Genomic DNA, 12,168 nt, shown 5'->3' with positions numbered 1-12,168 from the left:
CTCTGCACTGTTAGCATGGAACACACCATGGGTTCAAGATCATGACCTAAGCCAAAATCAAGAGTCAGTCACTTAACCAACTGAGCCACCCAGGCGCCCCCATGCTTATGACTTTTAAGGTCAAAGTTTTTAAAAACTCTTGCATGAAAATTTTACACTGTCACAAATTCATGACATTCCTTAAAAGACTGCTCACTGTAACACTGTTTATAATAAAAGACTGAAAAGAATCTATAGGGGAATAAACAATAATATATCCATACAATGGAATGTATAAAAAAAATTAAAAATCAATTTCCAAGATATATTAAGTTTAAAAAGCAAGGTACAAAACAACACATATAGTGTACTTCCATTTGTGTATAATATACTAACCATTTATGAAAAAACCTATATACCTAAATACAAGTATTTGCTTATATATGCATAAATACCTTTGGGAAAAACAGACAAGAAACTAATAACTCTGGGAAGAAAAAGTACTGGTTGGGTGGCAGTAGTGAAAGGAAGCGTCCATTTTGTATCTTTCTAATTTTGAGCCATATGAAGGTAAATCTCACTAAAACATTTTTTAAATGAAATAAATAAACCCATTTGATGACCATAACAACACTGGGAGGTAGACAGGTAGTTGCATTCCAGCATGCAGATGCAGAGGAGGAAAACAAGATTTGGATGCTGGGTGATTTACCAAAGGCAATATTAACCATTGGATTATAGCACATGGACCCAATCCCAAATCCAACACGCCAAAATGTATCTTCTTCAAACGGTAGTTGGTCCCAACCTATTTGTAAAGGTAAAGCACACAGTTTCTCAGAGGAGCTAGAGTCACTTCTAAAAGCTTTCTTTAGAGGGAATGGTCCAAGTGTGGATCAAGGAAGAACCCTGAATAAGAGGTCCCTGCTCAAATCACCCACTCTCCAAGGCTGTTTGAGAACCCTGAAGCCGTTAAGATACACTGAAATGCATTAATATCCACAAATGTTACACAACTCCATACATTTCCTTCTATTCTTGCCTGCCCTTTGCAAGCTGGACATATATCAATTAGGGTATCACAAAAGTTACCCCTTAAGTCACAGGAGTTTCTTTATGGAGCTGACCTAGTCTATAACTGGGAAGAAAGTGAAGAAAAATTTCAGAGTCCTTTTCTCATCTGAAATCTATAAATATACATACTTGTACCATATTCTGAGGTGCTTCATCTGTCACTTTTCTTGTACCAAAAGAGCTTACCTTTTATTCAGGGCCATGTGAAGGGATAACACATATGCCTAGAAACTGGAGGATGGCTACAAGATTTCTGGGCACTGTTTCCAGCTCTCCTGTCCCACAGACCTACAGTGTACCTTTTCTCTATGCAGTTGACCTTTGAACAACACTGAGTTAGGGATGCTAACTCCTACATCAAAATTCATGTATAACATTTGACCCCCCAAAAGCTTAACTACAAATAGCCTGCTGTTGACCACAAGCCTTACCAATAACACAGTCAATTAACACATATTTTGTATATTACATGTATTATACACCGTAATGTTACAATAACACCTAACTTTTTAAAAAACTTTTCAGTACTTTTAGGTTACACAGTTTGCGAGTTTTTCCAAATTGTCACAAATCTCAAAAAATTTTTCCAATATATTTATTCAAAAAAAATCCAAATGTAAGTGAACTTACACAGTTCAAACTCCTGTTGTTCAAGGGTCAACTGTATTTGCCTCTAAATAGTCCTTGAAACCCACTAGAGGGTCCTGCAGAGGTTTCCAAAGAAAGGCGTTTTTTCCTAAGAGAGCTCTCCCCCCTTATAATTCTTCTTTGTTCCCATGACCAAGTTTGAAACAGATTTCAAATAGTGGGGCAAAACAGGGGTCAAGAGATTCATTGTTTAACTTGCTAATATTTTTCTCTCACATTGGGAAATTCATCTTTTAAAAACCTGATAAAGACACTCAATAAGTATTTTAAAACAACCATTAAATAATGCTTTAAAAAAAAAACCTTGGGGCACCTGCGTGGCTCAGTCGGTTGAGCATCCCACTCTTGACTTCAGCACAGGTCATGATCCCAGGGTCATGGGATTGAAGCCCACACTGGGCTTCTGGCTGAGTGTGGAGCCTGCTTAAGATTCTCTCTCTCTCCCTCTCTCTCTCTCTCCCTCTCTCTCTCTCTGTCCCCCCCCCCTCAAAAACAAAACAAAATAAAATAAAACTTTTTTTCTTTTGCAGGATAGACTCAAAGCTGGCAATGCCCTAGCATTTTTGGGTCTTGAGAGAAAACAATTTGAATGACTTGCATTTACTACAAAGACAAACATTCAAGAAGATATTTTATTTTTGTTTTTAAATATGTATCACACATGCATTACTAAAATCTTATTTTGAACTATTTTATCCAGAAATAGGATATACACAAATGTTCTAAATTATTCATAACAAAAATGAGTCACAGAATTTGTTTTCATTCTGAAAAGCAATATATTATTTCATGTGCAAATCAAAAATGATTTTCCCAGCACTTTTTAAATTAATGGCAGAAATAAAAACCAAATGTCATTCATGATTTATATGGAGAAAGACCAAAACCAGACTCATCCTGGAGGGCTGAGGTAGGTTCTCCACTTTGAGCAAGTATATGTGAATGGGGCCCAAATAACCTGTTTTCATTCACTTTTAACACCTTCCATTGGACCACAACTGGACTGGGAATGCTTTAGAGTCCACAAAAATAAGTGATATGTACACACACACACACACACACATATATATATATACATACATATATACACATATATACATACATACATATATAATATATCCCATAATCCCTAGAGAGTTTATAGTCCAATTAAAGAGGCAAGACACATGTTCATGGAATAATTACTAAGCAATATATTAGGAGTTATAGAAGTTTCATTAAGAAAAATTCATTTGGATTCAAACTGGAGCAGATCTGCACAGAAGTTGGGCTGAGTCTCTAAGGATAGAAAGGCTTGTTCAGAGTTGGAGGATGGGAAATAGACAAAGGGGCAAAACTATAAGAACAGGGGTTTCAAACTGAATGAGAACTTACCTATTCTGGAAAACAGTTCCAGTCTATAATTTACCTTTACCAGAAGCTCTTTTAATTTAAAATACTGAGCAAAATGTGTAAAGCTAGTTATGGAGATTGAGCAGAGTGATGATACCAGGGTAGCCTTATTCTACTTACTTCATTTATGGTGGTCTCATCTGGGCTGCTGAAAATGAACTTGGTCTTGGAGGGGTGATAAACATCTGTGGTTCATGTACCTCTGGCTGAATTCTAAAAACCACATATAATTTTTTCAAAATTACCCTCTTGCCTTGTATTCATTCATAGTTCTTTTCCCTTCCATTAGTTCAGAAAACCAAGAGTTCAGTATTGGCATGTAATTTTTAAGTTTTTTTGAAAAGTCAATACATGAATATATTAGAAGAGTTCAAAAAGATCAAATTCAACCTATCCTAAAAGGAACCCATTTTAACTGTTCTTTTGGATATTCTTGCAGAGATCATCTAGGACAATACAAGAACTTACATGTGCAGATTCCTTTGTTCATTTTACCCAGACAGTGGCATCTTGCTTGTTTTTTCTACTAAATACCTTGGTGACCATTCCACATTTAAGCTGCCTTCTTTTTATAACAGTCTATCTTCGTTGATAAGTTTGGATGCATTCTAAAGCTCTACAATTAAACTCAGCCCCCACGTTTTATGTCTTTCATACCACAGTTTACATCTTTTTATCTTATGTATCCATTAACAAATTATTATAGTTACAGTTAATAATGCTTTTCTTTTAACCTTCACACAAGATTTAGAAGTGATTAACCCAACACCTTTGCAACATTAGATTATTATGATTTTTACTACATACTTACCTTTATCAGTGAGATTTATATTTTCATATGTTTCTTGTTACTAATTAGTACCCTTTAATTTCAGCTTAAAGAAGTCCCTTTAACATTTCGCGTAAGGCCAGTCTAGTGGTGAGGAGCTCCTTGAGATTGTCTTTGTCCAGAAAATTCTTTATCTTTCAATTCTGAAGGACAACTTTGCCAGGCATTCTTAGTTGACAGTTTTGTTTTGTTTCCCTTTCAACACTTGGATGCCTTCTTCCTTTTACTAGCTGAACAGTATTACATTGCAATTCAACTCAAGGACAGTCATGCTTCCACTCTTTTGCAGTGATACACTACTACTAAGAACACCCTTATGACATAAAAATGTTGAAAATCTTTTCATATGCTTATTTGCCATCTGTATATCTTCGTGAGATGTGGGTTCAGATTTTTTACCCAGTTTAAAAGTGGGATGTTTTCCTCTCAACAAAGTGGGTTTAGAGGAAACATACCTCAACCTAGTAAGAGCCATATATGAAAAACCCACAACCAACATCATACTCAATGGTGAAAAACTGAAAGCATTTCCTCTAAGGTCAGTATCAAGAGGATACCCACTCTCACTACTTTTATTCAACATAGTCCTCAAAGTCCTAGCCACAGCTCAGACAACAAAAAGAAGTAAAAGCCATGCAAATTGGTAAGGAAGAAGTAAAACTCACTATTTGCAGATCTTATATATAGAAAACCCTAAAGACTCCACCAAAAAACTATTAGAAACTGATAAAAAATAAAATATCCAAGAATAAACTTAACCAAGAGGTAACAGACCTGCACTGTGAAAACTATAAAACACTGACACAAACAAAAGGAAAGCTATTACATACTGATAGAGTCCAAGAATCAACATTGTTAAAATGTGCATACTACCCAAAGCAATCTATAGATTTAATGCAATCCCCATCAAAGGTAACAGCACTCCAGATGATTTTATGTGTTAACTTGCCTCAAGATAAAACATTCCTTACTTGCTAACCTGAGTCCCTTGATCTGTAACAGAACTAATTTACTTTCTTTGAGATTTGCAGACCACTGATCTTGAGGAATAAGGACCAGAACTTTCCCAGGTCACAGAAGCCAGCAATTCTGTTTGAAGCCACCTTGGCTTTCTCATTAGCCTAAAATTTTTTTAGCAAAATGTTTTTCTTTTTCTAGGCCACACAAATGATTTTACTGACCTCTCATTGTTATCTGTAAACCCAGCCCTTCTCTGCAGAAAGAACAGAGTACTACTGCATATCATGAAACAAGAACCAGACTCTGTTGCACAACCCACAAACACTGAGATAACTTTTGTAGCTGGCATCAAGTCTTCATATAATCAAGAAAGGTTGCAGGCCACTGCACTCTGTTTGCTGATTAACCACCCTAAACCTCTTTAAAAACTCCTGCACCAGGCAGAAACCTCGGAGTTGGCTTTTGTTTTGTTTTTTTTAATTTAAAGTTTTATTTAGTGGGGTGCTTGGGTGGCTCAGTTGGTTAAGTCACGATCTCATGGTTTGTGGTCCTTGTGTCAGGCTCTGTGCTGACAGCTCAGAGCCGGGAGCCTGCTTCAGATTTTCTCTCTGCCCCTCCCCCACTCACTCTATCTATCTCTATCTCTTGCATGTGCACGCTCTCAAAAAATAAACATTTAAAAAATAAAATAAAGATTTATTTATTAATTTTGAGAGGGAGAGATAGAGTGTGAGTGGGGGAGGGGCAGACAGAGGAAGACAGAGAATCCCAAGCAGGCTCCACACTGTCAACACAGAGCCCAACTCAGGGCTCGATCTCACTGACCACGAGATGATGACCTGAGCCAAAGTTGGACACTTAACCAACTGAGCCACCCAGAGGCCCCTCGGAGTCAGCTTTTGGACAAGAGTTCACCTTCTCCTCAGGTTGCCAGCCTTCAGATTAAAGCTCAAATTCCTTTCTAATCAAAATTTGTCTCTTGAGTGGCACCTGAGTGGCTCAATCAGTTGAGTGTCCAACTCTTGATTTCGGCTCAGGTAATGATCTCACAATTCATGGGATCCATCCCTATGACCAGAGCTGCATTGACAGTGGGGAGCGTGCTTGAGATTCTCTCTCCCTCTCTCTCTCTGCTCCTCCCCTGGTCATGCACATGCGCTCTCTCTCTCTCAAAATAAATCAATAAACTTTTAAAAAACAAACGAAAAAATTTGCTCTTGAGTAATGGCTTTTCAAGCAATGGGCAGTCGAACTTGCTGGAGGTATCACAATCCCAAATTTCAAGATATACTACAAAGCTGTAGTAATCAAAACAGTATAAAAAATGGACACATAGATCAATGGAACAGAATAGAACCCAGAAATAAACTCATGCTTACAAGGCATGAGGCAAAAATATACAATGAGGAAAAGACAATCTCTTCAATAAACAGTTCTGGGGAAACTGGACAGCTACATGCCAAAGAATGAAAGTAGACAACTTTCTCACACCAGACACAAAAGTGAACTCAAACTGGATTCAAGATCCGAGATCATAAAACTCCTAGAAGAAAATATAGGCACTAATCTCTTGGACATCAATCTCAGCAACATCTTTGTATGTATGTCTTCTCAGGTAGAGGAAACAAAAGCAAAAATAAACTACTGGGACCACATCAAAATAAAAAGCTTTTGCATTGTGAAGGAAACCACCAAAAAAACAAAATGAAGATATTTGCAAATGATATATCCGATAAGGGGTTAATATCCAAAATAAATGAAGAACTTATACAAGTTTACACCAATAATAATAATAATATAATAATAATAATAATAAAATTCCAATTAAAAATAGGCAAAGGAAAAAACATTAAAAAAAATTTTTTTAAATGCTAAGGGGCTCCTGGATGGCTCAGTCAGTTAAGTGTCCGACTTCAGCTCAAGTCATGATCTCACAGTCCGTGAGTTCAAGCCCCGCGTTGGGCTCTGTGTTGACAGCTGAGAGCTTGGAGCCTGCTTCAGATTCTGTGTCTCCCTCTCTCTCTGCCCCTCCCCTGCTCATGCTCTGTCTCTGTCTCGAGAATAAATAAAACATTAAAAAAAATTAAAAATGGGCAAAGGACCTAAATAGTCATTTTTCCAAAAAAGACAGATGGCCAACAGACACATGAAAAGATGCTCAACATCACTAATCATCAAGAAAATGCAAACCAAAGCCACAATGAGACATCAACTCATACCTGTCATAATGGCTAATATTAAAACCACAAGAAATAGGGGTGTCTGGATGGCTCTGTTGCATCCAACTTTTTATTTCATCTCAGGTCATGATCTCACGGTTCATGAGATCAAGCCCCGCATTAAGTTCTGCACTATCAGCAAAGAGCCTGCTTAGGATTCTCTCTCCCTTTCTCTGCCTCTCCCCTCCTTGCACATGTGCTCTCTCTAAAAATAAAAAATAATTAAAAAAAAAAAAAAGAACGAACAAGTGTTGGTGAGGATGTGGAGAAAAAGGTACCCTTATGTAGTATTGGTGGGCATGTAAACTGGTACAGCCACTGTGGAAAATGGTACGGAGGTTCCTCAAAAAGCTAAAAATATGGGAATGCAAGCTGGTGCAGCCACTCTGGAAAACAGTATGGCAGTTCCCCAAAAAACTAAAAACAGAACTACCCTACGACCCAGAAATTGCACCACTAGGCATTTATCCAAGGGATACAGGTGTGCTGTTTCAAAGGGACACACGCACCCCCATGTTTATAGCCGCACTATCAACAATAGCCAAAGTATGGAAAGAGCCCAAATGTCCATCGATGGATGAATGGATAAAGAAGATGTGGTATATACATAAAATGGAGTGTTACTCGGCAATCAAAAAGAATGAAATCTTGCCATTTGTAACTACGTGGATGGAACTGGAAGGTATTATGCTAAGTGAAATTAGTCAGAGAAAGACAAAAATCATATGACTTCACTCATATGAGGACTTTAAGACACAAGACAGATGAACATAAGGGAAACAAAAATAATATAAAAACAGGGAGGGGGACAAAACAGAAGAGACTCAAATATGGAGAACAAACTGAGGGTTACTGGAGGGGTTGTGGGGGGGGGATGGGCTAAATGGGTAAGGGGCACTAAGGAATCTACTGCTGAAATCATTGTTGCACTGTATGCTAACTAATTTGGACATAAATTTAAAAAAATTAAAAATAAAATTTTTTAAAAAAGCTAAAAATATAGGGTTCCTAGGTGCCTCAGTCATTTGAGCATCCGACTCTTGATTTTGGCTCAGGTCATGATCTCATGGTTTGTGAGTTCAAGACCTTCAGGGCTCCATGCTGACAGTGAGGAGCCTGCTTGGTAGACTCTCTCTCTCGCTCTCTCTCTGCCCCTACCCTGCTCTCTGGCATGCACCCTCTCTCTCAAGCTAAACTTAAAAAAAAAAAAAAAAAGTTAGATGGGGCACCTGGTTGGCTGAGTTGGTAAGCATCCGACTTCAGCTCAGGTTATGACCTCACAGTTTGTGAGTTAGAGCCTCGCGTCGGGCTCCTTGCTGACAGCTCAGAACCTGGAGCCTGTTTCAGAGTCTGTGTCTCCCTCTCTCTCTCTGCTCCCTCCCCTGTCCATGCTCTCTCTCTCTCTCAAAAATAAATAAAACATTTTTAAAAAGTTAAAAATAAAAGTACCCCATGATCTAGTAATTCCACTACTAGGTATTTACCCAAAGAAAATGAAAACACTAATTTGAAAAGATACATGCACCCCTATGTTAATTGCAGCATTATTTACAATAGCCAAGATATGGAAGCAATCCAATCACGCGTCTATGGATGAATAAAGACATCAAGTGTGTGTGTGCACACACACACAATGATATATTACTCAGCCATAAAAAAGAGTGAGACCTTGCCATTTGTAACAACAGAGATGGACATAAAGGGTGTTATGCTAAGTGAAATAGACTAAGACAAATACAATTTCACTCATATTTGGAATCTAAAAAAACAAACAAAACTCTTAAATACAGAGAACAAACTGGTGGTTTCCAGAGGGGAGGTTGGTAGGGGGATGGGTGAAATATATAAAGGGGATTAAGAGATACAATTTTCCAGTTATAAAATAAGTCAGTGAGATAGAGTACAGCATAGGAAATATAGTGAATAATATTGCAATAACATAAACAGATGAAAAAAACTTATTGCAGTGAGCATTGAGTAATGTATACAATTGTTGAATCTACATGTTCTATGCCTAAAACTAATATATGTTAATTATGTTTCAATTTTTTAAAAATTGGGATGTCTTACTGTTGAATTCTAAGAGTTCTTTTATATTTTGGATATAAGTATTTTATCAGATACGTGTTTGCAGATTTTTTCATAGTTTTACTTTCTTTGCAGGGTCATTTGCAGAGCAAAGGTCTTTAATTCTAGTGAAATCCAACTTAATCTTTTCTTTCATGGATCATGCTTTTGGTGTTGTATGTGAAAACAACTGCCAAACAAACAAAAAAAAAGGTCACCTAGTCTTCTCTTGTGCCATCTTCTAGAAGCTTTATAGTTTTGCATTTTACATTTAGGGATATGATCTATTTAGAATTAATTATTGTGAACAGTGTGAGGTCTGTGTGTAGCTTTTTTTTGCATATGAATATCCAGTTTTTCTGGCATCATTTGTTGAAAAGACTATCCTTTCTCAATTATATTGCTTTTGCTCCTTTTTCAAAAATCAGTTGACCATTTTTGTGGGTCTATTTCTGGGTTCCCTATCCTGTCTCATTGATCTATTCTTTTGCCAATATATGCTGTCTTACTGTAGCTTTGAGATCAGGTAGCATCCGTCCAACTTCTTCAGATTGTGCTGGTTTTGGACAGTCTTTTGCCTTTCTGTGTAAACTGCAGAATCAATTTGTTGATATCTACAAAATAACTTGCTAAAATTTTGATTGAGATTGCACTGAATCTATAGATCAAGTTGGGAAGAATTGACATCAAATGATAGTGTCTTCCAATCCATAAACCCAAAATATTCTTCTTTTTATATCTTCTCTGATTGCCTTAGAGTTTTGCAGTTCTTTTTTTTTTTTTAATTTTTTTTTCAACGTTTTTTATTTAGTTTTTGGGACAGAGAGAGACAGAGCATGAACGGGGGAGGGGCAGAGAGAGAGGGAGACACAGAATCGGAAACAGGCTCCAGGCTCCGAGCCATCAGCCCAGAACCCGACGCGGGGCTCGAACTCACGGACCGTGAGATCGTGACCTGGCTGAAGTCAGACGCTTAACCGACTGCGCCACCCAGGCGCCCCGAGTTTTGCAGTTCTACACATAGATCCTGTAACATATTTTAGATTCATACCTATTAATTTTTATAAATGGTATTGTGCTTTAAATTTCAAATACCAATTGGACATTGCTGGTATATAGGAAAGCAAATGACTCCTGGGTAATAACTGTGTATCTTAAAATCTTGCAATAATCACTTGTTCCATTTTTTTTCAATACTTTGAAATTTCCTACAAAAAAGTATGCTATCCCTCAACATATTTTTTTTCCTTCTCAATCTGTTCACTTTTTACTTACCTTTCTTACTGTATTAGCAAGGATTTCCAGTACAATTTTGAAAGGTGTGATGAGAGGGGACATCTTTGCCTCAGTAGGAAAGCGTCTAGTTTCTCACCATTAATTATGATACTAACAGGAGGGTTTTTACAAATTTTCTTCAACAAGTTGAGAAGTTCTCTTATATTCTTAGTTTGAGTTTGTATCATAACGAGTGTTGGGGGTAAGCACCTTATAAATGGTGCTTAAAATCAATCTATCCCAGAACTTCTCTAAGCAGGGACAGATGTGAAGCAAGCAATGTAGGTAAGAGATAAAGTTACGCAGACAACTGTTACAAACTGCCTACTGCAACCAAATCAATAGCTCTATATTGAATATGTAACCGATACAGCCAAAGCCAAAATACGGCAATACACTGCACATAGGCTAAGCCTCCAAACGAGGACAAAGGCCTGGAGCATTAATAAGAAACTCACTTAAAAGCATTATCGGTTGCTTTTTAGAAATACTTCTGCCTGTTCTCTGTAGTCTTTGCCAAATAAAGTTATTTATTTATTTATGGGAGCAAGAGAGCACACGCGAGTGGGGAGGAGGCAGAGGGAGTGAGAAAATCCCAAGCAGGCTCTACACTGTCAGCAGAGCCCAAGGTGAGGCTCCATCACAAGTACCTCAGGATCATGACCTGAGCTGAAATCAAGAGCCCAATGCTCAAAGACTGGGCCACCCAGGTGCTCCCAAATAGTTGCAATCTAGAAGATACATTTTATTCACAGACCAATACGCAATGGCTCAGAGTCTGAGACCTATCTACTCGCGGAAAGAAACTCTACTGCAGTAGTCTCTTACAAAGGGGGAAGAGATTAATCAATTGATACATGTGGTGTTAGTCTTAACCACTAAGCAAAAATTTTACCTTGTACTGTTTCTCCTTTTGTTTTCAATCACAGCATGGTTTAAAAACACGCTACCGAAATCTCGTTTAAAAAGTCAGGTCTTACACTTTCTAACTGGATACCTTTTGGCCCAGAAATCACAAAAATAAACCCCACGGCCTAAGTGGCTGTGGACAACATAGGGGGAAAAAAAGCACTCAAGCACAACACACAGGTGGAGCGCTGTTACTCATGCACTCTTCCCAGGTGCGTCCTCCGCAGAGCCGCCCGAAAGCAGAGGCTTTCCGTCGTGGACACTTTTCCAACTCGGGGAAATGCCTACGAGACTGCGCAGACCAAAACGAGGAAAGTGGAAGTTGCGGCGTGCGGCTGGAGAAGGGTACGGCTTTTCTCCCTTTCAAACGCCACCAGACTCCCAGCCCGAGACGCCACCGGGACTTCAAAGTCCACGCCCAGGCCTCACGGCACAACCGCCCGCCGGCTTCCCTCTCTACGCGACCTCTAGCCAGCCCCTTCCCTCCTCTCCTCCCCGCCCCTTCACCCAGCCAATCCTAGACCCAGCGTCCCTCGCGCCGACCTTTTCCCTCCGAGCAGACCCCCACCTCCAGGCGCCTCCAAATGACAAGCGGCGCGGGGCATTGTGGTCCCGTGCGTAAGAGCGAGGCCCGGGGCAGAAAAAAGAAAGCAAAAGACTAGGGCGAGGCGGCAGGGCGGCCCCGCGCACGCGCACGGGCAGCGACAAGAGTAAAAAGGGGCGGTGCGTGTTCTACGGCGAGCGGACTGGGGCGGGGTCGCGCGGCCTTGGCGGGGAGTCCGCGAGCCGGGAGGGGAGGGGGGTGGGTGAGGGAGC

At 39.1% G+C, this 12,168-nt stretch overlaps 1 protein-coding gene across 3 annotated transcripts in view; it reads left to right on the top strand.

The window, feature by feature from the left end:
• Positions 1–5,334, top strand: part of ACMSD (aminocarboxymuconate semialdehyde decarboxylase) — a 55,951-nt gene extending 50,617 nt beyond the window's left edge. For 2 of the 3 annotated variants that reach the window (XM_058695059.1, XM_058695079.1), the window contains one exon: positions 2,232–3,333. In XM_058695059.1, coding sequence (XP_058551042.1) covers positions 2,232–2,294 — 63 coding nt within the window. In that variant the 3' untranslated portion in view covers positions 2,295–3,333. Of the gene's footprint in view, positions 1–2,231; positions 3,334–5,128 lie in introns of those variants that run through there. The other variant, XM_058695069.1, reaches the window with a different exon arrangement.
• Positions 5,335–12,168: the final 6,834 nt, after the last annotated feature.

Source organism: Neofelis nebulosa, chromosome 2, assembly GCF_028018385.1.
Source record: "Neofelis nebulosa isolate mNeoNeb1 chromosome 2, mNeoNeb1.pri, whole genome shotgun sequence".
In the NCBI taxonomy this organism is placed as follows: domain Eukaryota; kingdom Metazoa; phylum Chordata; class Mammalia; order Carnivora; family Felidae; genus Neofelis; species Neofelis nebulosa.
Note: the sequence above shows the minus strand (reverse complement) of the source record. Positions and strands in the feature narration are given on the sequence as shown.